The sequence below is a fragment of the Neofelis nebulosa genome, chromosome 3 (assembly GCF_028018385.1).
Source record: "Neofelis nebulosa isolate mNeoNeb1 chromosome 3, mNeoNeb1.pri, whole genome shotgun sequence".
Classification (NCBI taxonomy): domain Eukaryota; kingdom Metazoa; phylum Chordata; class Mammalia; order Carnivora; family Felidae; genus Neofelis; species Neofelis nebulosa.
In genome coordinates, this window is record NC_080784.1 from 36,855,359 (window position 1) to 36,881,535 (window position 26,177).

The 26,177-nt window shown below is 37.9% G+C and overlaps 1 protein-coding gene across 1 annotated transcript; it reads left to right on the forward strand.

Moving 5' to 3' along the window:
- Positions 1-2,910: 2,910 nt before the first annotated feature.
- Positions 2,911-4,682, forward strand: LOC131506634 (activating signal cointegrator 1-like). Its single transcript, XM_058720409.1, is given in 2 exon segments — positions 2,911-3,492; positions 3,494-4,682. Coding segments are annotated over 2 exon segments (1,734 nt in total). The 5' UTR covers positions 2,911-2,932; the 3' UTR covers positions 4,668-4,682.
- Positions 4,683-26,177: the final 21,495 nt, after the last annotated feature.

Here is a 26,177-nt window from a genome sequence, read left to right on the forward strand (position 1 = left end):
TCTTGCACAGTTGACTCAAATGTTTGCTGAAACTGCCTTTATATTATTTATGCATTGTGATTTTAGTTAATGAGCAGTAATGAACACACTTGATGGAAAAGACGATAGTGTGCATACGTGTCTGGCACATAATCGGAGCTTCATAAAAATGTCTTGTATAAATGGTTAAGCCTAATTTTTAAAAGCTTCTAAAGGGACTTTGGGTTAAAATGGCAGATTGACCACACATCTAATTTTGTTCCATCCCAAAGCCCAACTAAAACAACACTACTGGGGTCTTAGTATTTTTGATAAGTTAGATTCCAGACACTTTCACTCACCCCATGCCTCTAAATGACTGACCCTCTCTCTCTGGAATGGAAGACAGCAAGCCAGTCAAAAGCATATCTGAGGATATGGGCACCATGTAGCTAAGAGGTCAATTATACAGCCACAAGGACACAGAATCCTATGGAATCTTCCTCTCCTGGGTTTCTTCAACCCAGAAATGCCAGCATCCAGACAGTACTCTCTAGGCAGGAATTGGGAAGATTTTCCCCAAGAAAGGCAATACTTAAAGACAAATGATATAGGGATTACCCAACAAATGGCACAGTCAGATCCTCCCCGTGATGCTTCAAGCAAACAAGCCTCACTCCCACACTCAGAATTTCCAATTAGCTTTGTAGTCTCTTAATCTTAATTATGAGCAAATAATCAAAAATTACTAGAAACCTAAAGAAGGCCTTTAACATGGACGACAGTATTTAAAACAATAGGCCCAAAATGGAGTCGTTTATGCTAAGTCCCATGTCACCAAACTGAGACTTAATTACGGGTTGACTCTCCCAGGAATGGAATCTTAAACCAGTCAATCAGGAAATCATCTGATCAGCACTAGTTAGGTAATCTGCCTGATAGACCCCTGCCATCCCCTAAAGGAAAGTAACTTTGCAATAACCAATCCACTTTTTTGGTCTACTATGACTTCCTTGTTCCCACTTCCTTCTTACCTCTAAGTCTTTTATTTTGTGCAGCAACTGGGAGCTCCTTTCTGTCTGCTAGATTGGATGCTGCTCAATTTGAACTAATTTTCCCCAAATAAACTCTTACAAGTTTTAAGATGCCTCAGTTTATCTTTTAACAGCAGTGATCTAAACAAGCAAACAAAAAGCCAATAGAACAAATGGAAGCTGTGCAGGGAGAAGGAAACTTGAAGAAAAAGAAAAAAAAGAGATGGGGGCAGGGGATAGAAAAAATATTAAGCTCACCAAAGAGATAAGAAAATATATTGCAACTATGGAATAAAAACAGGATGCTCTAAAAAAGAAACATTCAAAGAGCATAAAAAAGAGATCTCAGAAATTTAAAAATATGATAGCAGAGAAAATATTCTATCAGAGGGCTGGAAAATTAAGTTAAAGTCTCTTAGAAAGTAGAATAAAAGGACAGAGATGGAAAATAAGAGAGACAGATAAAATCAGAGACCAGGTTCTGGAGGTCCGACATCCAAGTAACAGGAGTGGATAGTAAAGGAGAGAAAATTATCAACAAAATAATTCAAGTTAAGTTAACTTCTTAGAACTGAAGAACATCAGCTGCCAGAAGGAAAGGGCCTACCAAATGCCCAGCATCACAGGTGAAAATCAAGCCAAGGCACATTGCTGTGAAGCTTCAGAAACCTGAGGTCGAAAAGAAGACTCTACAAGCTGCCCAGGGGGTGAGGGGGATAGGAGTTGGTGGGTCAAAAAATGAAAACAAAAACAAAACCCAAGCCAGGTCACATACAAATCATCAGGAATCAGATGGCTCTGGGTATCACAAAAGCAACACTAGAAACAAGCCAACAGAACAACATCTGCAAGATTCCGAAGGGAAACGATCAACACAGAACCTCAAACCTACCCCAAGCAAATAATCGAGGGTGAGGGTGGAACAAAGCTATTTCAAACATGTGAGCCCCAACAACCTATCACCAGTGCTTCTATGGAAAGAAAGTGCTTCATATCAAAATAAGACTAATCCCATATATAAAGGTAAGCATGGAATGCAGAAAATGGGAACTCCCAAAGCTGCAGAGACATCAAAGAAATCCCTGGAGGGATGGGGAAGGGAGATCCTAGGATAACTGTGAGATCCATCCAAGCAACCAGGCCTTATTCAAGCAAAGTGGCTCAAGGAACATGTCTTCTTCAAGAAGACATCACTAAGTTCCCTTGAGAATACCTGGGTAAGGATTCTTATGCTAAGATTTCACCTTAATCCACACTGAAGTGGAAAAACCCTCCACTGACAAAGTAACAACTCTCTATTAAACTTAGAAAAGTTTTTCTATAGAGCTATGTAATCATTTTAAACTAACATTCTAAGAACAAACGCAGTTGTGCAACATTAAAGGATGGCTTTGAAATTAATACTGCATTGTATGGTTACTCACAGCATTTACAAAATCTGTAATAGGCTTTAGGCATAAACATTTTGCACCCTATGATTTATAAATGGAGTTACGATAAGAAAAAAAAGGAACAATATACTTGGTTTTTGCCACCTTCACTTTCTTTATACATAAAGTTGTCTCTCAAATGCCTTTTATGGAACTTGATTCTATCATGCTGACAGTATTCAAAGACCAAAACAATGTACTTTGATATGAAAATGGCTAAGAGAGTAGACTATGTAGGCCAAGCAGATCACCTTACGAAGGGAAGCCAACACCCCAGCCATGTGGGAACCCAAATCTGCAGTATAAAACAACATACCTTTAAATTAGCTTTTTTGCTATATTACCATCTCCTTAAAACCTCTCTCTCTTTTTTTATTTCCCAGTGGGCTCTATGCCCAATGTGGTGCCTGAACACACAACCCCCTAGATCAAGAGTTGCCAACCAGGCACCTCTCAAACCTCATTAAAAAAAAAAAATCTTGGGAGCCCAGCTGGTTCCGGCTGGGAAAAATGGCGGTGGCAGGGGCGGCGTCCCGGGAGCAGCTGGTGGGCTGGTGTACCCAGCAGTTAAGGAAAACTTTCGGCCTGGATGTCAGCGAGGAGATCATGCAGCATGTTTTGTCAATTGAGAGTGCTGAAGAGATACGAGAATATGTCACTGACCTCCTTCAGGGAAATGAGGACAAAAAAGGTCAATTCATAGAGGAGCTTATAACCAAATGGCAAAAGAATGATCAGGAGTGGAGTTCTGATGCTCTGCAGCAGTCCTTCAAAAAAGATGAAATGTTGGATGGGCAGAGATCAGGAGACCAGCTAAAGAGGAGTAGGAGGAAAGGCAGAAATAGACAGGAAGTTCCTGCATTTGCTGAACCTGACACAACCATGGAGGTCAAAACACCTTTTGATTTGGCCAAGGCACAGGAGAACAGCAGCTCCTTAAAGAAGAAGACAAAGTTTGTCAGTTTATACACAAAAGAGGGACAGGACAGGCTTGCAGTCCTGATTCCTGGTCGCCATCCTTGTGATTGCCTGGGCCAGAAGCACAAGCTGATCAATAACTGTCTGATTTGTCTGTGAATAAGAAGGTTCTGGCCCCTGCTTTTTCTGTGGCACTCTGGTATGTACTCGTGAAGAACAGGATATTTTACAGCGTGACTCAAACAAGAGCCAGAAATTGCTGAAGAAGCTAATGTCAGGGACGGAGAATTCTGGAAAGGTGGACATCTCTACCAAGGACCTTCTTCCTCATCAAGAATTGCGAATTAAGTCTGGTCTGGAGAAGGCTATTAAGCATAAGGACAAACTGTTAGAATTTGACAGAACTAGCATTCGAAGGACGCAAGTCATTGATGATGAGTCAGATTACTTTGCCAGTGATTCTAACCAGTGGTTGTCTAAAATTGAGCGGGAGACCCTGCAAAAACGAGAGGAGGAGCTGAGAGAATTTCGACATATGTCTCGGCTCTCTAAGAAAATCACCATTGACTTTGCAGGCAGGAAGATCGTGGAAGATGAAAATCCTCTAGCAGAGTATCACAGCAAACTAGATGAGACAATACAGGCAATTACCAATGGAACCTTGAACCGACCACTCACCAAATTGGATAGATCTTCTGACGAGCCTTTGGGAGTTCTGGTGAATCCCAACCTGTACCAGTCCCCTCCCCAGTGGATAGACCAGACAGGTGCAGCCTCACAGAAGAAGGCTTTCCATTCAGGAGGATCGGAACTAGAAATGAACTCCTATCGGCACCAGTTGCGAATCCAGGACCAAGAATTTCAGGAAGGCTTTGATGGTGGCTGGTGCCTCTCTATGCATCAGCCCTGGGCTTCTCTGCTTGTCAGAGGGATCAAAAGGGTGGAGGGCAGAAGTTGGTACACTCCTCACAGAGGACGTCTTTGGATAGCAGCCACAGCCAAAAGACCCTCTCCTCAAGAAGTCTCAGAACTCCAGACTACATATCGTCTTCTTCGTGGGAAAGATGTGGAATTTCCCAACGACTATCCATCAGGTTGTCTTCTGGGCTGTGTGGACCTCATTGACTGCTTGTCCCAGAAGCAGTTTAAGGAACAGTATCCAGACATGAGTCAAGAATCTGATTCTCCATTTGTTTTCATCTGCACAAATCCCCAGGAAATGATTGTGAAGTTTCCTATTAAAGGAAATCCAAAAATCTGGAAACTGGATTCCAAGATCCATCAAGGAGCAAAGAAGGGGTTAATGAAGCAGAATAAAGCTGTCTGACCCAGGAGAAAAGGAGCTATACAGCATAGTGGAGTTTTGTGTACTAAAATTGCTATCCACTGGTCCTTTGGAATTGAAGCATTAGAAATTTAAAGGCTTGGCATCAGGCTTGAATCTTTGAGAATTTAGACTCTTACCTAAATCTGTATATTTTTCTTAAAGAGTGGGATTCTTACTTTATGTAGTAGGTCAAAATCTTTGAATACATTATTTATAAAATGCTATTTAAAAAAAAAATCTTTTTTTAAAGTTTATTTATTTTGAGAGAGAGAGCCAGGGGAGGGGCAGAGAGGGACTGAGAGAGAGAAAACCCCAAGCAGGCTCCATACTGACAACGCAGAGCCTGATGCAGGGCTTAAACCCCCAAATCGTGAGATCATGACCTGAGCTGAAATCAAGAGTCAGATGCTTAACCGATTGAGCCACCCAAACACCCCTAAATTTTTTTTTTTTTTTTTTAATTTTAGAGAGAGAGAGCCTGAGTGGGGGAGAGTTAGAGGGAGGGATAGAGAATCCCAAGCAGGCTCCACACTCAGTATGGAGCCTGACATGGGCCTTGATCCCATGACCCTGGGATCATGACCTGAGCCAACATCAAGAGTCGGATGCTCAACCGACCGAACCACCTAGGCGCCCCTAAAACCTCATTTTTAAGAGCACATCTACACAGGGAGAACAATCCTATAATAGTTCAGTACTCTTGTTCAGAGTGTTAAACCACGTCTCTAACAATTTAAGTTGGAATAATAATGTCTCCTGATATCATCAGATTTTTTCCTTATAAATTTAATAATGATTTTCAGCATATAGCAAGCATGGTCAAACAAGATAGCCTGTTGGTTAAAGGAGCCAAACTATGAAAGTTGTACAGAATTTCACTTTATTTAGTCCTGGTTTCCAAGAGTGATTTGTTTTTGAGTTCTTTATTAAGTTATACTATAGAAGCATGCCGTTTGGCCAGTGTACATTTATTATTTTAGTTTTGTGTTCTTTTTAAAAATGTTTTATTTATTTTTTGAGAGAAAGAGAGAGCAGGAGAGGATAGGGGAGGGGCAGAAAGAGAGGAACAGAGGATCTGAAGCGGACTTTGCGCTGATAGGCTGACAGCAGTGAGCCTGACATGGGGCTCTAACCCATGAACTGCAAGATCATGACCTGAACTGACGTCAGATCTCAGCCAACTGAGCCACCCAGGTGCCTCTAGTTTTGTGTTCTTAATATCAATTTGGTATAAGATTCAAACTTTAGAGTACTGGGAATATTTTGTACAGAATCATTTAAAAATATTAAAAGTGGGGTGCCTGGTTGGCTTTGTAGGTAGAATATATGACTCTTGATCTTGGGGTTGTGAGTTCAAGCCCCATGTTGGATACAGCCTACTAAAAAAATAAGTAAAAAACAAAACATAAAAATAAAAAAAAATATTAAAAGTGCCATTTAAACACTGATGGTAGGGGTACCTGGTGGCTCAGTCAGTTAAGTGTCTCTTGATCACAACTCAGGTCACGATCTCACAGTTTGTGCATTTGAGCCCTGAGTCAGGCTCCGTGCTGACAGTGTGGAGCCTGCTTGGAATTCACTCTCTCTGTCCCTCCCCCTGCTCTCTCTAAATAAATAAACTTACAAAAACTTGTAATTCTCTCTCTCTGCTGCTCCTTCCCCTGCTCTCTAAATAAACTTATAAAAACTTGGAATTCTCTCTGCTCCTCTGCCCACTCTCTCTCTAAATAAATAAACTTATTTAAAAAAAAAAAACAACACACGCTGAATTGTATATAATAAAGCAAAGAAAGGGATCAAACACAGAATCACCAATTACCTTAGGCCACCAGGTCACCAAACTTTATTTGTTTACTGTAAAACATTACAATGACTAAATAAAAAGTGATTTTAGATGAAAGCATTTACACTTAGTTTTCTTAACAGGCTATCTAAATAAATGTGACTGGCCTGGTATTCAGGGAACTTCAGGAGTCTTAGGGCTTTCCCCCTTCTTTTTATGTTGCTAGTTTTTAGAATTTCCATGGCTAACAGGAACTGCATTTACAGACAGAATCTATTTTGCTTAAAAGAATGAAACAGACTGGGAAGTATCTTTGCAAAACATATATCTGAGAAGACTGCTATCCAAAATATACAAAGAATTCTTAAAACTTGACAATAACAGCCCAATTAAAAATTTGGCAAAAGACCTGAACAGATACCTCACCAAGAAGATATACAGATGGCAAATAAGCATATGAAACGATGCTCCACATCATATGTTATCAGGGAAATGCAAATTAAAACAATGACAAACTGCGACATATCTATTAGAATGGCTAAAATCCAAACCACTGAAAACCCCAAATGCTGGCAAGGATGTAGAGCAATGGGAACTCGCGTTCACGTAGAGCAATGGGAACTCGCGTTCATTGCTGGTGGGAATGCAAAATGGTACAGCCTCTTTGGAAGGAAGTCTGGCAGTTTCCTATAATACTAAACATACTCTTACCATACAATCCAGAAATTGCACTACTTGGTATTTACCCAAAGGAGTTGAAAACTTGTGTCTACACAAAAACCTGTACGTGAGAAGAGCCAACACTTGGAAGCAACTGAGATGTCCTTCAATAGGTGAAAGGATAAATACACTGTGGTACATCTAGACAGTAGAACATTATTCAGGGATAAAAAGAAATGAGCTTTCATGCTACAAAAAGACACGGAAGAACCTAAATGCATATTACTATGTGAAAGAAGCCAATCTGAAAGGGCTACATCTGTACCATTCCAAGTAGATGACATTCAGAAAAAGGCAAAACTATAGAACAGTAAAAAGAGCAGTTGCAGCCAAGAGTTTGGGGGGTAGAGAGGGATGAAGAATATGGGGAGCCCAGGGAATATTAGAGTGCAAAACTACCCTGTATGATACAGTAATGATGGATGCATGTCACTGTATGTTTGTCAAAACCTATAGAATGTACAACACAGTGGACTTTAATCATTATGTATCAGTACTGGCTCATCAATTGTAATGCAAGATGTTAATAAGATAAACTGTGTAGGAAAGGATAAGAAGGTATGTGGGAACCACTTTCCCCTCAATTGTTCTGTAAACCTAAAAATTCTCTACAAAGTATGTTAAAATATACAGTCTATTAAAAATAAATCTAATTTGACAGTTTAAAAAGTGCTACTTTCCCTCCTCAAATTTTAATATTGTCTGGTTTACTAACCAATGTTCTGTAATAAAACATGACATTTTATTTTATTTTATTTTTTTTTTTTAAAGTTTTTTTTTTTTTTTTTTTTCCAACGTTTTTTATTTATTTTTGGGACAGAGAGAGAGCATGAACGGGGAAGGGGCAGAGAGAGAGGGAGACACACAGAATTGGAAACAGGCTCCAGGCTCCGAGCCATCAGCCCAGAGCCCGACGCGGGGCTCGAACTCACAGACCGCGAAATCGTGACCTGGCTGAAGTCGGACGCTTAACCGACTGCGCCACCCAGGCGCCCCCATGACATTTTATATCCTAGCTTTCACCCTCTTCATCTGACAGAGCAATAAAATGGTTAAAATTCTCTAGTTTAATACACAGACATTATAACACCACTATTCATGTTCAACGACAATGTAGTTGACAGCTCTAAATTAATTTTTTAATTAGAGGGGGAGAGGGGGAGAGGGGGAGAGGGGGAGGGGGGAGAGGGAGAGAGGGAGAGAGGGAGAGAGAGAGAGAGAGAGAGAGAGAGAGAGAGAGAGAATCTTAAGCAGGCTCTAAACTCAGTGTAGAGCCTGACGTGGGGCTCAATTCCATGACACTGGGATCATGAGCTGAGTTGAAATCAAGAGTTGGATGCTCAACATACTAAGCCAACCAGGCGCCCCTAAAAATATTTTTTTTAGGTAAGCTCTATATTCAACATGGGGCTCAGACTCATGACCCCAATATCAAGAGTCACATGCTCTACCAACTGTGCCAGTCAGGCACCCCTCTACAGATCTAAATTAGAATCCATACTGTACCTATCTGTAAAAAAATATTCTCTGCTAGAGGATCTATGTAGGAAAACTCTTTAAAAGTTAGATTTATAAGATCATTTCAAAGGAATGCTCACTTAAAATCACTTACTGTGGGGCGCCTAGGGTGGCTCAGTCAGTTAAGTGGCTGACTTTGGCTCAGTCATGATCTCATGGTTTGTGAGTTTGAGCCCTGCATCGGGGCACTGCACTATCAGTGCCTGCTTGGGATTCTCCCTCTCTGCCCCTGCCCCACTTGTGTGCGCACTTACTTTCCTTTATTACCCCCTACCACCCAAATATTATATACATATAGAAAAGATCAGCAAAATATATCTTGGTTTGTCTTATGGGTCTTCTATTTTCTATAGCATTTTCTGTCCTCCTTTCAAAATTCTGAATACAATTCTGGTACATTTCAACAACTGAAAATATTTTCTCTGTAAATTTCTGCAGCTTAATCACCCATTTGTCTCAGTTTTTAAAAAACCAAAACAATACTCGCTTCACCTGAACAACCAAGGTTATTGTAAATTTTCACGGATTTGTCACATGCAAACAACAAAATGTGCAACTAAAAAAAAAAGTAATGTGTGCAACATACCAATAAACTTATTTTTGGACAGCCCTGATGTCTTCATCACAAACTTGTTGCAGGAAACAACTAGTGGTATTTTACCACCTCTGACATCCTAAATTGGTATGTGTTTTCTGAGCTAAATTCTCAAAAGAAATAGGCGGGCGAAAGGCATTTGATATCCTAGAAAAGAAGACAAGTGACATTTGCTAAACAGGTTACTAATACCAAGGAGGAACTCTAACACTGGGGGGATGATACTGAACAATTTCTATTTAAATTTGTTAAGACTGGGTTGGGTTATTGCCAGTCACTCCTATCTTGATTGTTGTGTCTGTCACTTTTAAGGATTCTCATTGTTCAAACAGCATCGGGATCTTCTCTTTCACAGTCAACACAGGACTCACAGTTAACTGTACACTTTATATACTCATAATTAACATAAGATCTTAATGTAAGTTCCAGTACCATAAATACCATAAATACTCTTCAAAAGTAATTTTCCAAAAATACTGGGATGAGAACACGAGGCTCTGAAAAACCATCAGGAGTAGCTGGAGACAGAAACAAAACAGTTGATAACACATCTATATGGCTACTGGCTTTTCCAAATGTGATCAAATGCTGGATGACTGCACCAGTATTTTAACTACACGAGCAGAATGGCAGACTAAAGAAAAGAACACTGAATTTGAAAGTCAGGAAAGGAGGGTTTTAACTGGAGGTTTCATGGGCAGCTCTGCTTTAGGACTATTTATGTGATAGGGGAAGTTCCCCAACTTGATACCTCTATTTGATCACAGAGAAAACAGGCTCCATTCATTCAGTGACAAGTATTGTGAGTGCCTGCTATGGGCCAAGCACTATTCTAAATGCCTGAGATACATCAGTGAACAAAGACCTCTGCACTCTTGGAGGTGACACTACAGTGAGGAAAGACAAATCATAATAAATGTAATACATTAACCTCAGGGTATGTTAGAAGGTGATAAATACTATGGAAAAAAATGAAGCAAGGAAAGGAGGATGAAGAGAGTATACATGGGATGGAGGTAGAAGAGGTGCAAGGTTACAGAGTTCAGTAGGGTAGTTAAGGTAGGCTTCATAGAGACGTGAAAAAATGATCCAAATGTTTAGAAAGTGAGTTAACCAACGAGGTAAGCACATCAACTCACAACTCCTAATAAGGATTCCCTATGGATAAGACAACACACATGAGGACCTCAAAAGGGAAACACTATCCCTTGGCTGGGTACCTATCAAATGTGTGTTAATCCTTGTGCTATGTACTTATACATGTCTCATTTTCTATACAAAGTTAGGATATTAAAATCCTGTTGGTAGTTATTCTCATTTTTTTTTAAAGTAAAAGGCAAATATAAACTTTACATGAGTTAATTTAAAGGTTACCAAAAAAGAAATAGGAATATATATGTATATACTGTAAGCATGCATAATTCATCCAACAAATGCTGTGTTTTTTTGTTTTTGGAAATTAACAAGGGCCTATTGCAAGATACTTCCAAAGAAAGTCCATGTAACATTTGTAGGCTGGTAAAGATAACCTGAAACCAAGCTGACAATCTAGCAGCTGAAATTAAAAACAACAGTAGTAATCCCAGAAACAGACATGATGTAACCTAAGCCTCTCAACATAACCTCACCAACATTTCTTACTTATTTGATGGGGAGAACAGTTTACTCTTCCTTTTAGAAGAACAAAAATCAACTCCTGTAGTTTAGGAACATGAAATATTTCCTCACAGAATGGTACTAATGCTAATTAAATCTCAAGGCAAGTGTTTCCATAAGAGCCTGTGAAACAAATGAGATTAAAGAAACTACTTCTAAGGATGTGAAATGACTTTGAATCCATTCAGCCCAACAGGAAACAGAAATATTTTAGGAGTTCATAAGCAAAAGGCAAAAAGCAAACCCATCTAATATGTATGCTTTTTGTTTGTTTAAATTCTAAACCAAGCCAAGCCAAACTTAAATCCCAGTAAGAATGACCTTAAAATTACCTTCTGGAACTTAAATCTCTGTTCCTACTTTGGTAATTAGGTTTAAAGCAAAGTGCTCCTTAACTGTACATTTTCAGAAAGTTAAAAGACTTTCCAAACTGTAATAAATGAAAGTTCTGTCTGCATTTCCCTACCAAAAATAATCAACAGTGCTCAGTAAAGTTTAGGACTAAACAATAAATGACAGTGAGACTCAAAGACTGAGGTGGAAAGCTTTTAAAGAACCCTGCCCTCGGCATGAATAAGCTTTATGGGACTCCTGAAAGAGTTAAGAGCAGCAGCAGAGACACCTTAGCTGTCACGGGGGAAAGGAAGTCCTGAAGCCTTTAAAGCCACAGTTAACACTACTTTTTATACCACACTGCTTCCCCCATCCCTGTCCCCGTCCCCATCACATTGCTTTTAACCAATTAAATCTCAAACGCCAAACCTGTCTGTAACTACTTTGGCATAATGAATGCGCAAATATAACTTTCATAAGTACAGCATACAGCAAGAATGTCATAGTTGCTTGTCAGTTTCATGTTATTCAATATGTAGGCTTTGGAGAAAGGCAATGACAGGCAGTGACCTAAGGATAATGTCCGGGTCAGCCTTTTATAGTTACTGGAGCAACAACTAAATCCCCAAGAACAAAAGTTGGTTAAGCCAGGAAAGTCTGTGTTACATAAGGAAGAAAAGTCTTCCACTTAATTATAAATGTGGAAATTAAACTTCACAGAGTGAGAATAACATACTCATTTTGCCTAGAATGTTAATTTCTGGAACTAGTGTGTCAATGTATGAGATTTTCTGAAAAGTGTAATTCAACAGTTAAATAAAAATCAGAAGCAGGGGGCACCTTGAGTTTGGAACACAGAGATTAGCAAAACTTTGGAGAATTATTTTGAATTGTGGGAACTTTTGGAACCCTGTTCCTATCTCAGGACCCTTCATTTGCTATTGTTGCCAGAAGTCCCCAGGCCCAGGTTATTTCCTCGTGATGACTCAATTACATATGAGATCACACATTCAGTACCTATACTCTCTAGGGTACTGGCTTTTTAAAGGATCCCTGGAGGAGTCAGATGTTTTCTTTTAAATAATCCCACCATATCCTTCCAGTCTGAGAACATGTCATTACCAGAGCCTGAGACATCTTCTGAAATATAAAATATTAAAATTCAGGAAGATTTTGGCACAGATGCTTTTGATAGGATGTTGAATTCTGGCTTACAAATACTCATTTTTTCTGGAAGAGATGAATAAAAAAAAACCCAAAACAAACCCAGAAAAGCTCATTTCCTCCCCTTGTATTAGCTTCAGCCATGTGAAAATGCCAAATATCCAATCATTCCTGGAAAAATGGCAGGTTTATGTGGTTCAACCCAGTATATAAAAATAATACTTTAAAATGCCTTCAAAAAACAAAACAAAACAAAACTTTCAAAGAGCACTTTGAAATTTGTGTTCTGTTTCTAATTAAGGGCTGGGTTTCAATTTTATTTTTTAAAATTTTTGTTTATTTTGAAGTAATCACTACACCCAATGTGGGACTTGAACTCACAACTCTGAAATCAAGAGTTGTATACTCTTCCAACTGAGCCAGTCAGGGGCCTCTTGATTTCAATTTTAGATCAATATATTAGGGTGAGTGCGATTACAAAGTTGGTAAACAAATCTGACTTGAAATCTACTTATTCTAAAACTACTTTCACTACTCGAAACAAACCCCTGGTCTCTGGTTTTCACATCCATCATGCTCATTCTTCTGGACTTACAGGGCCTGCTTACCACTCCAGTTTTATGCTCGTTCATTTTTTTTTCTTTTTCTTCTTCTTATTTTTTAAAGATTTTATTTTAAAGTAATCTCTACACCCAGTGTGAGGCTCAAACTCACAATCCTGAGATCAAGAGGCCCATGCTCTATGGACTGAGCCAGCCAGGTGCCCCGATTCTTGTTCATTTCTGCAGATATTCCGTGTGTGCTTGAGAAAAATGTGTTTGTGTATGTCCATCAAATCCAACCTGTTAACTTGTGCTCATATCTTCTGTAGCTTTATTCTTTTTGGCTTCTTGCCCTATCAATGACTGAGTGACTTTTTACTATGATAATAGATTTAGAATTTTGCCCTATACTTTTATTACTTTTTACTTTATATGTTCTGAAGCTATTTCATTAGGTGCATACAAGTACAGGAGCTGAATCTTGTTATTTAGTGACTTTCTGATTTCCAATGGCTTTTTTTTTTAACCAGTTATTGTTACAAATTTCTCCTGCTATTTTGTAGATTTACTGTTGATGGTGTCTTTGATCAAGAGAAGTTCTTAATACAGCCCATTTTATCATTATTTTCCTTTATGGTTAATATTTTGCTTGCCCTGTTTAACAAATCTTTTCCTATCCTAAGATCACAAACCTATTCTTTTATACTATTTTTTTAAAAGTTTTGTTTCTTTTACTTTCACTTTTAGATCTAAAAGCCATTGGAAGTGAATATGTTGTGGGAGTGGTGGTCAAGCTTTACTTCTTTTATATTACTATTATTTTAAAAATGTTTATCTTGAGAGAGACTGAGTCAGCAGGGAAGGGGCTGAGAGAGGGAGAGAGAGAATCCTAAGCAGGCTCCACACTGTCAGCACAGAGCCCAGTGCAGGGCTCCAACCCACAAACCATGAGACCACGACCTGAGCCAAAACCAAGAGTTACACACTTAACTGACTGAGCCACCCAAGGGCCCCTTATAACTTTTAATCCACTCGAACAATCAGACTTTAACCGAGATTACTTAGTACTTGTGACTACTAATGTACCCTGGATTCATTCTTCCTTCTTCCTTTCGGCTTTATTTGTCCTACTTTTCTGCTTTTTCTTTCCTTTTTTTTGGATTAAAGTTTTTTTTTGTTTTGCTAGTTTCTGAAATCTATTTTTCTCAATACCAGTTATCTCACACTCTTAAAAAGTCCAAAGTTAGGCAATAATTCATCCCTCCTTCTGAATAACACAATGGCCTTAGAACACGAACTATGATCAGTTCTCTCCTATGTTATATTTATTATTGTTCATTATTTTGGTTTTGTCTTTTTAGTCCTAAAAATTAGATTACTATCATTTCATATGCTTGTACAGATTTACTTGTATTTACCAATTTCTTTGCTGACCTTTACTTCTCACATAAACAAATTCTTCTTACTGTATATTTTCTTTCTTAATGGTCCTTTGTAGAAGTTTTTTTTTTTTTATTAAAAAAAATTTTTTTTTTCAACGTTTTTTATTTATTTTTGGGACAGAGAGAGACAGAGCATGAACGGGGGAGGGGCAGAGAGAGAGGGAGACACAGAATCGGAAACAGGCTCCAGGCTCCGAGCCATCAGCCCAGAGCCTGACGCGGGGCTCGAACTCACGGACCGCGAGATCGTGACCTGGCTGAAGTCGGACGCTTAACCGACTGCGCCACCCAGGCGCCCCTGTAGAAGTTTTTAAAGTAAAGACTTATTGATGGTAAACTCAGTTTCTGTTTATCTAAAAATGACTGACCACACCTTCATTCTTGAAAGATTCTTTTCTTGGGGATACAATTCTAAGGTGACATTTATTTCTCTCTGTACTATCTTTTGGCTTCCTGGTTGCAGTTGAGATGTCTCTCTTCCATTCTCTCCTTGTAGATATTAGATATTCTGTCCTCCATGTCCCTTAACCGTTCATATTTTTCCGGTACTTGTCTCCCTGTGCTGTTTTCTGAATAATACCTTCAGGTCTTCCAGTTCTCTCTCTTCCTCACTGTGTCTAATATACAAATCTATTCACTGGGTTTAAAATGTCAATGGTTACATGTTTAAACTTATACTCTACTTGATTTTTTTGTCAAATATATCTTGTCATTTTTGATGATCACTCTTTGCTTCATTAAAAAAAAATTCATTACTTTGTTGGGGCACCTGAGTGGCTGAGTCGGTAAAGCATCTGACTCTTGATTTTGGCTCCGGTCATTATCGCATGGTTTGTGGGATCAAGCCCCATGTTGGGCTCTGTGCTGACAGTGTGGAGCCTGCTTGGAATTCTCTTTCTCCCCCTGTGCCCCTCCCCTGCTGGAGCCTGCACGCACTCTTTCCTCTCAAAATAAATAAACATTAAAAAAAAAATTTCATTACTTCAGGGGCACCTGGGTGGCTCAGTTGGTTAAGTGTCTGACTCTTGGGTTTTGGCTCAGGTCATAATCTCATAGTTCAAGGGATCAAGCCCCGTGTTGCTGTGCACTGACAGCACGGAGCTTGCTTGGGATTCTTTCCCTCTATCTCTGCTCCTCCCCAACTCATGTGCGCACACTCTCTCCCTTTCCCAAAATAGATAAACTCAAAAAAATTTATTGCTTTGTTAAGTATTTCACATGTAGTTTATGTTTTAATTTTCTGTCTGATGATTCGCAGTATCTGTGAAGTATCTAGGGGTAGGGAGGGGAGGACAGAGTAATCAAAAACTGCTGCTTCTAGTTTCTGTTCAAGCTTACTTACAGGGGACTTTTCTGTGTGTGGGATAATATAAATTCATAATTGGTCAATGTAAATCTATGGAAATTTTGAGTACCTATGTTTCCTTGTTTCTGCTAGTAGTGGCCAGGGACTGCTAACAACTCTAGCTGTTTCCTAGGGTCCTGGATTTAATGCAGAAATTTCAGTGTTGGTTTCTTCATTTTGCAGTAGGAACAGTTGTTTGGTTTTGGCATTTGACTCTAGAGTGACTTTCACATCAACACTCACTCCCAACACTCCAGTTTGAGTGGGTTCATCAAAATTAATTAATAGGGCTGGGGGGACTTGGGAGATTCCCCTTACTCCTTGGAAGCCTGTTAATGCTTATTCAAATTCTAACAGATCTACTTATGTGATAGTGACAGGGTACTTCAGAAAAATTAGTTTGCCATACAACAGGAAAGGGCACACTATCTTCCTACTCATTTTTGCTCCCAAGGGATTTTCCTTACTTTTTTGGTGTAAGTATGTAAAGTAAGTAAATACTATGTATTTAAAAAGAATTATTTTAATTTTAACATTTTACTAAGCATTTTTGAGTGTCGTGTAGAAGAATTTTAAGTAATGTACCCTGCCATTCTGCTAGAAATTTCAGAAGTCCTGTTTTTTCCCCCAAACATGTTATACTAGATCGCTCCCATTTTATACCCATGTAGTTTTTCTATATCTACATGTAGATATAGAAACATTTATTTGTATAAATGTTTGTATAAATTTGTATAAATAAATTACATTTACTTGTATAAAATTTTATCTTGTTAGATTTGGAGAATTTTTCTAGTCAATATACTGAGATCTTTCTAGTTCTTATTATCAAACAATACATCCCTTCACCCTGTATATAAACAGCCTATTAAATTTATATTCCAGCAGTTATTTGTTTACATGATCATTTTATTACCCTTTCAGATTAAAAAATAGGAACTATCTTAATTACTTTTTTTTTTTTTTTTTAAGTAGGCTTCATGCCCAGAGTGGAGCCCAATGTGGGGCTTGAACTCAGGACCCTGAGATCAAGACCTGCGCTGAGATTAAGAGTATGACGCTTAACCAACTGAGCCACCCAGCATCCCCTTAATTACTTTTGATTTTTGAACCTAGGAGGTATTCAATAAATGCACACTGAATGTCCTTAACTAAGTTACTGGTAAAAATATTAAACACGATAAGCCCATGGTCAGAGCCCTGAACCTTAAGACAGGCCTGGTACCTAGCTATCAATGGTCCATTAATTAGCACTCTTTGTTATGGTCATGCAACTAGTTATTCAACTCAAAGATTCAACAAATATCTGAAACTGTATTAAATTTCACATTTCAGCCAATTATCTAAGGTCTATGACAATGTTCTGAGAGATTTTTATCAAATGCTCTTCTGATATCCAGACACATTCTATCTACAGCATTTCCCTTTTCTACTAGCCTTATCAACTCATCTTAAATCTTTCATGAAGCCTTTTTGAATATTCAGATCAAACTGAGCTCTTTTAGTACAACTTTGAACTCAGCAACACACATTTTTACACTTTATATGCTGCCTTACTATTTTTTTGCCTTACTATTTAATGAGTTTATAAATTATCTTCCCATGACATTTTTTTTGCTATTTTAAAACTATTTTAAAAGAATTCTATGCATGTGATTTAAAAATTCATACAGTAAAAAAGGATTTTATTTTATTTTATTTATTTATTTTTTCCACGTTTTTATTTATTTTTGGGACAGAGAGAGACAGAGCATGAACGGGGGAGGGACAGAGAGAGAGGGAGACACAGAATCGGAAACAGGCTCCAGGCTCTGAGCCATCAGCCCAGAGCCTGACGCGGGGCTCGAACTCACGGACCGTGAGATCGTGACCTGGCTGAAGTCGGACGCTTAACCGACTGCGCCACCCAGGCGCCCCAGTAAAAAAGGATTTTAAAAGAGTATCTTCCCTCTACCCTAATCCTTTGTTTCTTCTTCTAGCGTCAACCACTGTAAAAGTTGTTTTTATCTTCACTGAACTTTTCTTTATACCTGCATAGCTATGTGTGTGTGCCCACAGACACAAACACCTGTTTCTACACACAGAAAATATGTTCTTACACTAACAGGAACTTACTGTATTTAGTTTTAGACTTTGCCTTCCTAAATTAATAACACAAATGGGTGATTTGTTCCCATATCCACACATACATATACCTTACATTTGAAGGGTGACACAGAATCCCTCTAATCTAGCGTAGTGATAAACTGTACCAATACAACAGAGTGATGCTGAGTGCTCCCTGCATTCCTCAAAAGCTGTTTAGGGTCTGGGACCGTGACATTTAACACAGTATTGAACAAACAGCAATCAATCAATAAATAACTGCTTTCCTACAGAATGTCTTCTAAATGTATGATATTTGGGGAGAAAATGAGAAATTTCATCTCTAGTCCCACCCTCACTAGGGAAAACAGAAGGGAAGAAACAGGAAATAGAAATCTTATTTCTTCAAACAAAGTAGAGCAACAAACACTTGTGAGAGAGATGTATTCAGTTAAAGCAATCCAGAGAAGGAGCCTCAGATGATGCGAAACAGAGTATTTTGAAATACATTGTCAATCACTATAGCATACTAACACTACAGCCTTAAATATTTTATTTGATGACACCCAAAAGGAACTTCCATAAACGATCAAGTTCTTAATTTGTGACAAGCCTGGGAAAGCCACACTGTATGCCAATTCCTTAAAAATACAAGAAGTTATTTCATATCCTTCTCAAGAAATGACCAAGCTGAATAGAACAGCTAGTGAGAAACCATGGAGTTCTCTACTTCAGTGGTTCTCAAAGCATGGTCCATGGACCCCTGGGAGTTACTGAGATTCTTTCAGGTTTAAGATCCAAGCTATTTTCAAAATAATACTAAGATGTTATTCACCCCTTTCACTGTATTGGCATTTGCACCAATAGTGCACCAATGGCACAAAGGCAGTGCTGGGTAAAATCACTGGTGCCTTGGCACAAACCAAGACAGAGGCATCAAAGTGTACTAGCAACCACTGTGGTCTTCATTGCCATATACTTATTTTTTAAAAAGGCCAGTTTTCACTTAAGAATTCCTTGATAAAGGAAGAAGAAAAAATATTTTTATTAAATCTCAACCTTGAGGATGTATCTTTTTAATACTCTGACAAATAGGAAGCACGCACAAAAACTTCTGCATACCAATGAGTTTTCATGTAATAAGTACAGTTCAGATATGGTTTCAGAGTCCATATTGCAGCTAACCTTCACAAAACCATTCCTTGTCAAAGAGGTATTGAAGAATATCCATAATTATCTGGATTCTATATATTCCTCCTTTTTCCAACTACATATTTGTGTGAGGCTGGATTTTGTTCATACACTTCAACCAAAACAATGGATGGTAATGGACTGAATGCAGAAGTATCAGAATCCAGTTCTACTCTATTAAGCCAGATATTAAAGAGAGTTAAAAAAAAAATACAAAATGATGCTATTACTAAATTTTTGTTTTGTCTTAGAACTTTTTCATAAAAATGTTTATAATGGGTTATGATTGTTATTTTAAATGAATTAATGAACATATTCTAAAAATTTTGTTTTAATTTCTGATAAAGCAAATACTGTAACTAGATTAAATCACATTAACAAAAGCTCTTTGGGATCCTCAATAACATTAAAGAGTATAAAGGGGTCCTGAGACCAAAAAGTTTGACAATTGCTGTAGTTAATGAAAAACGTCACTTTGGTGAACCCTGTTCCGCTTTACACACAGCAGGACTTACAAACTGATTTTTCTTACTTAGCAAGAAATACTTCAGAATACTATTTGCTACCTGCATATCTTCTCCAATATTGTGATGTAGGACCTAATAAATTATTATAAGGTGAACACCAGTCAAGTCCAGAAATAGAATTTTGCCAAACACCCCAGAAGCCCTTTCTATGTTGCTCCATCCCAATCATAACACCTTCCCACTCTTGCGGTAAGTAACCTGACTTTTATATTAATCACCTCCTTGACATTTTTTTATTGTATGCTTCCCTTGACACTGCAGTTTTGTTTTGCCCATGTGAAAAAATTTTGGTGTCTTATAAGGTCTCTTTTAACCCATAGGAGAGCCAGTATGCCCTCCACTTCCCTATAATTTATCTAGTGAAGGACCCAGGCTGTTTCACCTATAGAGTTCCCCAGGTTTGGATTTTGTTGACTGCCTCATCTTGGTGCAGTTCAGCATGTTTCTTGTTTTAGTATAACCTAAAAATTGACAGATGAATCCAGAAAGTGGATTACACTCAGGTCCTGTTGCCTCTTTGACAAGACTATAGGAGACACTTAATGCCCAATTTGGTCTTTTTGCAATCTTGGGAGCCACTGATGCTCGCTGCCTATATCTATTCAGTTGGTGGGAGACTGTAAAATGGTGATTCTTTAATTTTATAATTTCTTTTTCATTTATTAACTGGAATATATTTATAAAATGATTCTCTCCCTCAGCTACTACTTGGTTACCTACATGTTCAATTCATATAGAAAAAACGGGAAACACTGGATTCTTTTCCCTTGTAAGATTTCAAGATAATGAATTGGTTTCCTATCATCCTCTGAAGATGACCAATCATTTCCCTTATTACTTTTAAATATCATTAAGAATTAATAGATTTAAACACCTTTGATTAATCTTGCTGCCAAATTTTCAAATAGCACATTTGGGCCACGAAGAGCTAGATTTATACATTAGATTTTAGCTGTGCAAAGATCAGCTTCACACCTCAAAACATACCTTTCCATAAGCAAAGGCATTTTAGTTATGGAAAGGGCTGACAACTAATTAGTTCTTAAATGAAAAAATCCAGGGTAGATTAAAAAATATGATTTTCTTAACACTTCCATGAAGATAAGTTCAGATAAAATTAAAAAGTCTGAGAAGTGTTTCCTAATTATATTTTTAAAAATTCTTTAGTGACTTCCCCTTGATTTTCAGAATACAATGAAATCTCTTTAGCTCAGCTGATAAAGCACATCACCATTTGGTCTCTGGACTCATCTCCTGCCACTCTGTTCCACTAACCCTTTCATCTTTTTTGGTAATATAAATAAAAAAAAATTGCTTTGGTGATGTTTTCCTGATATGTTTTAAAAATTATCCATATATATCTAAACACAGTTCATATTACAATTACTTTTATAAGAATCTGACTCAATTAACTTTGGCATTAAAGGAAAAAAACACCATGACTCAACTGTTGGAAATAGTCTCAAGTAATCTTAAAAATCCAAAAATAAGTTATTGCTTAAAAATCATGGGCACATTCTATAGACAAAGCCTATATCCACCTATTTTTAAGTTACAAAGATATATAAGGAACAAAGTGAGAATAAAAGAGCTGGAAATGAAGCTATTCCACTTTATTATCAATATGAAGTTTCCAAAAGGGAGTAGTATCATGTTCCCAGTGGAAAAAAGAATATGTAAACAAAAATCTAAAATGAGACAGGAATGAGATTTTCCCAAAAAGATATCTTCCACGCTCCAGGGCAATTATTGTAAAAATTTTAAAGCAGAAGAGATTTAAAATGCCCATGCTCCTCATTCTCATGAAGTACACACAGACCTCAACAAGATTTCAGAAACAGTCTTAGTGTTCCATGAGTTCTCAACAAGAATTTTATAATGATGTCTTTCCATTTTTATGACTGTTTATTTATTGATTATTTATATTGTAAAAAAATAATATAAGCATATTTTGGATCATTTGGTTGGTCACCTTAATACCAAGTACAGTCTTATGGTTTTGTCGCTCACATACCTGCTTAGGGTTGACTAGTGCCAATCAGTTATACTTTAATAATTGAGGGCTAATTAAAAAGGTGCAGAGGGGGGCGCCTGGGTGGCGCAGTCGGTTAAGCGTCCGACTTCGGCCAGGTCACGATCTCACTGTCCGTGAGTTCGAGCCCCGCGTCAGGCTCTGGGCTGATGGCTCGGAGCCTGGAGCCTGTTTCCGATTCTGTGTCTCCCTCTCTCTCTGCCCCTCCCCCGTTCATGCTCTGTCTCTCTCTGTCCCAAAATAAAAATTAAAAATGTTGAAAAAAAAAAATTTAAAAAAAAAAAATAAAAAAAAAATAAAAAAATAAAAAGGTGCAGAGGTAGACTTAATATGTAAACAAGGTGTCCTACAAAGTAAAGGTCAAGTTATAGAATAAATGAAAGTCTCCTACTCCTCGAATACAGGAAAATGGTGGGAGAATTGGGTTACATGGCACACAGCTGTACTGGCATGCTGAACTCAAAAGAGGACTTATAGAAACTTCTTAATGGGTATAGGGTTACTTTTTGGGGTGAGGACAATGTTTTGGAATTACACATTACTAATGTTTGTACAACAGTGAATTATATATTTTTAAATAGTGAATTTATGTTATATGAATTTTACATCAATAAAAAAGAAAGAACACAGAACACAGCAATCAGTATTACAGACATCATCACTTAGCATATTAAATGTTATGTTGCCAACTGGAATATAATTGATCTTGTGGTTTGTTTTAAATTTTTGACTCATTTATTGTTGCATAAGAGTGATAGCCCTGAGGAATTTATGCCTAGTTTTATGTTTGTTAACATCTCTTACATTAAAACCAAAATAATTTAATTCAATGTTGGGAATTTGTGACATACCATTTGCCCTTTTAAGACAGACTATACAGTAGGAAATTTTGAGAAAATGTTATGAAAGATTCATAAACATGATCCACATCCTTTTTCTCTGAAACTTTAGTAATAAAACAGTTTAACAAAAATGGGAACTTAATACAAATTTTATCTCTTCTTTATAAACTACTCTAAGACCTCTGAAGATTCTTATTTACCCATGTAACATTCCTACTGGCAAAAACTGAATACTACCAACTTGAACATAGCTATTCAACAAATATACAATGCTTTAAAAAAGAGGAACAAAAATACCAAGAATCAGGCACTGAGTAACAGAAATTCAGGTTTCCATGCTGATCCAGGGTACTTCAGTTTCTGTTGATCCTTTACAATTAAAGTTACTAGTAAACAGGTTCTAGTGATTTGATTTGATTTTTTATTTTTTTTCAATATATGAAATTTATTGTCAAATTGGTTTCCATACAACACCCAGTGCTCATCCCAAAAGGTGCCCTCCTCAATACCCATCACCCACCCTCCCCTCCCTCCCACCCCCCATCAACCCTCAGTTTGTTCTCAGTTTTTAACAGTCTCTTATGCTTTGGCTCTCTCCCACTCTAACCTCTTTTTTTTTTTTTTTCCTTCCCCTCCCCAGGTTCTAGTGATTTTAGCAAGACTCTCAGTAACTAATAAGCTCAAAAAAGGAATACCTTCCCTGCTTTGACCATGGATAGGTTGTCAGGCAGATGGGGACACTGCAGTGACCAGAACAGTGATGGGAACAGAAACGAAACAGCTAAGAGCACTTCAGAATCCTAAGCAACTAGACAAGCACAGTTTGAAAAGTATAATAAGCTCAGCTCCTATGAGGTCAGTCAGCAAAACATCAGATCCAAGTCTTCCCTATTACGCAAATACTAAGATTGAATCTTCTTGGTAGTAGAGAAATCAAAAGTGCTTCTGCCTGAAACATAACAGATCAAGATGTTTTAAAGAGCAAATAAAAAGTTTATGAACTCAAGTGTATTTTGGAAATACATTTAATAAGCCCAAATAAGACTGATTGATTCATTCATTCAACCAATATGAATTTATGTGTGCTTTATGGTGGTAATTTATAATCCACCAATAATTATGTAAATGACACACATTACTGTGAACATTTTCCAGCCATGTTGAAAATTCCAGAAGATATGCAAGTTTGAAATTTTTTGAGCTCTTATTGTGGTAGACATTTAAAATAACAGTTCAACTTCGGAACTCATAGATTTGATTAGTCAAAGTCTGACTCTGTCTAGAGTGACAGGTTCACAGGTTGATGACAAAGTAAGTTTTTATTTTGCTGATCCTGGTATGTAGTAGCAAGATACTTATGAGTAGCAAGTAGCCTAGCTACTCAACATTTACCTCTCAACTCTTGATTCATCCTCAAAAATCACCCCAAATGAAGCAGATATTATTTCCCCTTTCAAATGAAGAATCAGAAAATTCTGCATATAGAGCAGTTCATATTTGACATTGGCTCCTAATAGAATTGCACAAATAAGAGAGATTCCAGTTTGGGAAATGACAAGTTAAACAAAGCAAAAAACAGTTTTCAACTGAGAATTTCTAAGGGTCCTTCAGTATGCTAATGTACACCATGAATTTTTAAGAGAGAGGTACAATATGTAGTTTCCCAACTTCTAAGACCAAATGCAATATGTAGTTTCCTTTTGTGCATGGAATAGGTGACAGACCAGGGAGCCATGAAATACAGTACTTAGCAAATGCTGCTACTGTGATCTCACAAAATTTGAAGATTTGTGGAAGTATGGGGATTAGTCTTTTGAGACTATCACAGAATATGTATAGTTTAATCATTACAGTATCACTGGTGAAGACAGGCATCACACATAATCATTCTTTATAAGGCAGAAATCTAGTGACCTGGATGTTATGATGGATTGCAGATTCTAAGATTTGAACTGCTTCTGTGAAACAAGAGGACAAAAACCGTTCTGTCAATCCTATCTTCTGGATGTAAAGAGAGGTCATGGTGGAAGAAATAATTCCCGGTAACCCCTAAATGACTGCTAATCAGAATCACTTGGGGGTGCTCTTAAAATCAAGATTCTGATTCAGTAGGTTGAAGCAGGGCCCCAGGTGATTCTCCTAGTGGTTGACCTGGAAGACGAACAGTGGAGAGCCTCGTTTGCAAAAGAATAAAATAGAAGGGCAAGATGCCTCCAGCTCCATCTCAGAAGGGAGTCCGGAAACAGTAAATCATGGACCACGACTACAAGAATTCAATGTTTAGTGTATATTGCAGGACTGTACAACTGAAGTAGTTCATTTATGGGTTTGAATTTCTACTCTGTAACTTACTAGCTGTGTGAAATTAGGCAAGTTACATAACCTCTTTGTTATGTATAGATGGATTTCCCCATCTATAAAATTAAACTAATAACATGGACCCAACTGTGTTGTCATGAGGCTTACATGAGCTACTGTATAAACACCCATAGCAAAGTGCTTGCTGTGTGAAGAGGGCTCAGTATATACTGCTGTTCCTACTCCTGACCAGTACTCTTCTGGTGATCAGAAGGAAAGGAAAGGAAAGGAAAGGAAAGGAAAGGAAAGGAAAGGAAAGGAAAGGAAAGGAAAGGAAAGGAAAGGAAAGAAGAGCCCTATGATATTGTTTCAGGGGAAAACACTGCATAAAAATGTTTTGCGAAAGAAGGCCCCAAGGGACAGAATAGATAGTAGCAACTAACAAAAATAAGGAAAGCAGATTTAAGACCCTAGGATTTGCAGAAATTGAACAAAGAAAGACCCTGTCCATACACAGTCCTTACAGGGACTCTGAATGGGCATGAGAGCAGCCACAGATTCAGTTAGGAGGCAGTCCCAATACCTCAGACAACGTTTCACATACAAGAAAACTAGAGCTCTGACAGTGCATTTGCCCAAGGTTACAGCACTACTAAATGGATTAAAATTTAGGAGGGGGCAATTTTAGGAGGGGGCAAATCCAATGCCCCCTCCACTAAACTAGACTGTATGAAAAAATAAATTCCTCTTAAAGTCCTATCTATGAGAAAGAAGCAAAAAGTCAAGCTGTTTAGTGAAAATGAATATACATACCAACAAACACATAATGAGTCTATTTGTATTCAGTGGAAAAGGAGGAGTGTTGGCAAGAGATCCAAACTTGGAGCTTAATACTCAAGTTTTAATTCTAGCTCTTGCTGATTGTGACTTTGGGCAACAAGCTTAATTTCTAACTAGTCTGCTCACCTGGAAGAAGCTTACACCTTGACATAAAAATCAAAAGAAATAATGTATTTGAAGATACTTTGCAAATTAGGTTTACACTTCTGGTTCCAGCAAAATGCAAACTAGTTAGCTTCCAACCTTCCTGACATAAACATCTAGAGCTGCTATTTAAATAAGGCAAAAATCTTTTTAAATGCATGGGTGTGTAACTAAAGAGCAGCAGAAGAAGCCAACTAGGGCCAAAAACTAAGAGAACTAAAAACCAGAGAAGCAAGCATGCCCTGTGACTGTCCTGGTGCAGATTGGGCAAGCTGGCTTTTGGTCTTGATGATCTAAGGGCTTTTGACATCATGCAAGGACTGGAGATGCTCTGGGCCCGCACTGGGAGGGGAGTTGGAACCAAGTCCCCAGGGATTCTTGATTCATGCTAGAAAATAAAGCAGCTCAAAAAGAAGGAAGAGTAATAATAATGATAGCAAAATATTAGTAAAA